General features: G+C 37.5%; 1 protein-coding gene across 3 annotated transcripts; it reads right to left on the reverse strand.

Moving 5' to 3' along the window:
- Positions 1 to 208: 208 nt before the first annotated feature.
- LOC110886159 lies at positions 209 to 2155 on the reverse strand. Of its 3 annotated transcripts, XM_022133924.1 has the most exons (7): positions 1973 to 2155; positions 1330 to 1443; positions 1203 to 1262; positions 904 to 978; positions 660 to 848; positions 457 to 573; positions 209 to 358 (listed from the first exon to the last, which is right to left on the reverse strand). In XM_022133924.1, the coding sequence occupies exons 1-7, from the start codon at positions 1986 to 1988 to the stop codon at positions 351 to 353; spliced, it is 579 nt and encodes a 192-aa protein (XP_021989616.1). In that variant the 5' UTR covers positions 1989 to 2155; the 3' UTR covers positions 209 to 350. The 3 variants fall into 3 exon arrangements, with proteins under 3 accessions (XP_021989616.1, XP_021989615.1, XP_021989614.1); XM_022133923.2 differs by lacking the exon at positions 209 to 358 and having other exon boundaries at positions 377 to 573; positions 660 to 833; XM_022133922.2 differs by lacking the exon at positions 209 to 358 and having other exon boundaries at positions 377 to 573.
- Between the last annotated feature and the right edge of the window lie 249 nt (positions 2156 to 2404).

Consider the following 2404-nt stretch of genomic DNA (forward strand, 5'->3'; position numbering starts at 1 on the left):
TCTAAGGGGCCAAGCCAATGAACTAAAAGTACTAAAAAGTGATTTACAAAATGTAACATTTTTGGCGCGGGTAAAAAATATAACATTTTTGGCGCGGGTAAAAAATGTTCAGTTCAAATTTATACCACCAAAGCTAGGCCATTCTTTTCAAAACATTTTCCGTTTGTCTTAAAGTAGAATGCTTTAGTGTGGTGTTGTAGGCCGGGGATAAAGCAAAATAAAAAGAATGTTTCACATAAACTTAAGAATATTCGTATCTCATATGGTGATACTAAATAAGTTGATATAAGCAGAGCATCAGTTGCTGGTTTCCTGGATCCATTTCCAACAGGGAGGGCACTTGATCAAGCTTATGTGTCTAATAATAAATAATAAATAAGTCAATCATCAAGAGAAAGAATATAAAAACCCAAGTAAAAAATAATCAAGATTTACAACCGAAAGGAGTTGTGTTACCAGAACCATAAAAAGAGAAACCACCCTTTCCTACAGGGAACGGGAACGGATTCCACGGAATCTTCCCGAGGGGATCGTCAGGGTGAAGATATCCTAATCCAGTTTCAGCCAATCTCCCTATTAATTAAAAAACAAAATGATCAAGATTGCATTCAATCCAAGCATAGCTTCATCTTCATGAATGTATAAATAAGAATTCATACGCTGCATCCTTTTAAAGGTGAGCACGTTTGGAGGAGGACGCCCCAAGCTCCTCACAACGGGCTCAGGACGTTCTCCCACGATAATTGCTCGATCTGCCTCAAAGCGGAGGTAATAGCCTCCGTCCTTCATCCTAGGTTCCCCATAATCAATCAGTTCTTCCTCCTCCTCATCCTCTGTCTCATCCATCACTGTAGGGTAAGTGGGAATAACGTATGAAACACACTTTTCTAAAATCATTTTTACCAGTATGATTGGGCTTGGTTGTCTCCTCATCCAGACATGGGCGCTTGGCTCCTTCTTCCACTTGAGATTTGGTACCTGGTAGTTAATCGGTTAGTAATAATTGATGTTAAAAAGGGAAGATTTCAAATACAAAAACAAGTGGATTTTATTGACTCAGGGTTTTAGCAAACAAAAGCCCTAGAACAAACATTAAACATACAACCAAGCGTCTATCAGAAATTAGAAGTTGTTAGCATACATACACTGATACACAAACTGTCAAGAATTAAGAACAAATAAGTTGATATGGTCACGGTTACCAGAAGCAGCAGGTGCTGAGGCAGAACTTGGATTCTCAACAAGTGGGCGCTTCCCTTTCACTTGATCAATTGTCAAGAATTAAGAACAAAGAAAGATCTTAAATAATAATAATAATAGATGTTTTACAGGCAGAAGAAGCAGCAGTTGCTGCTGAGGAGGCAGAGCTGCTTTGATTCTCAACAAGAAGATCTTCTTCTTCCTGCTTCCCCCCTTCTTCCACTTGAGCTTTGATTCTACCTCCTATATATGTATGTATTATTAAATTAACAAGTCTTGAGTAACAGTCAGTCAGTCAGCACTTAATAATAATTATATAAATAAGAGGAGAGAGTTTAGTTTAATCATGAATAATAATAATAATAATAAATCTCCCTCCTAACTCCTAAGTATACTATAACAATTGAACAGTTTTAAAGAAAGAAACTTTTCATAGTTTTCTTCTTCTTCTATATATAAAACAACAATCGTCAAGAAAGAAAGAATGAAGAACAAAAATACGATTTACCAAACGAAACGAGCTAATGCATGGTTTCCCTCACAAGACAAGACAAGCTTGCCAAAACCACTATATATTATTCACTACGTACGTACGTGTTTCACTTCACGCATATCACCTACTAACTGACCGATCTATACCAATATCATTGAACGAAAACACCAATTCGATTCGATTCGATTGACAGCAACTAAACCCTGATTCATACGACGACATAGCAATAATAGCATACGACTATCAATTCAATTCAATTCGTCCAAATAAATTACGTACCTTCGTCGTCTTCCATCGAAAGAAACTCCGATCCGATTTGTTGTTTTAGGTTTTTTTATATGTGGTTTGATGAATGAAATTGGGGATTATTTCACTTTTATACATCCATACATGTACGTACGTACACCCACCCGGGCTTCGGTAGGTACTTTTCAACTTTCACTCCTCTTCCTCCTCCTTCCCCCCCCCCCCCCCCCCTTCAAATCTTCACTTATACTCCCTCTCTCCCGTTTGTTTGTTTACCGCTATAATTATAATTATAACAAGGGAAATTACCAAAATGGCCGTTGACCAACATCAGTTTCCAAATTGGCCAACTCATCCGTCCCAGTGGTTGCAATTTTCGCATTCGAGTGATTCTTATCGCTAACCCATGTTAAATTTTCTGGTTAAGTGTGTGTAAAATGTCAGTTTTATCACTAAGATTAAAAA

Source organism: Helianthus annuus, chromosome 10, assembly GCF_002127325.2.
Source record: "Helianthus annuus cultivar XRQ/B chromosome 10, HanXRQr2.0-SUNRISE, whole genome shotgun sequence".
In the NCBI taxonomy this organism is placed as follows: domain Eukaryota; kingdom Viridiplantae; phylum Streptophyta; class Magnoliopsida; order Asterales; family Asteraceae; genus Helianthus; species Helianthus annuus.

What these genes read in the sequence shown, in the direction of transcription:
- LOC110886159 (XM_022133922.2), bottom strand. An exon ending in AACTGCTGCTTCTTCTGCCT is followed by an intron (nt 1,263 to 1,329) that starts GTAAAACATCTA and finishes CAATTGATCAAG; the next exon opens with TGAAAGGGAAGCGCCCACTT. An exon ending in CTCAGCACCTGCTGCTTCTG is followed by an intron (nt 979 to 1,202) that starts GTAACCGTGACC and finishes ATTAACTACCAG; the next exon opens with GTACCAAATCTCAAGTGGAA.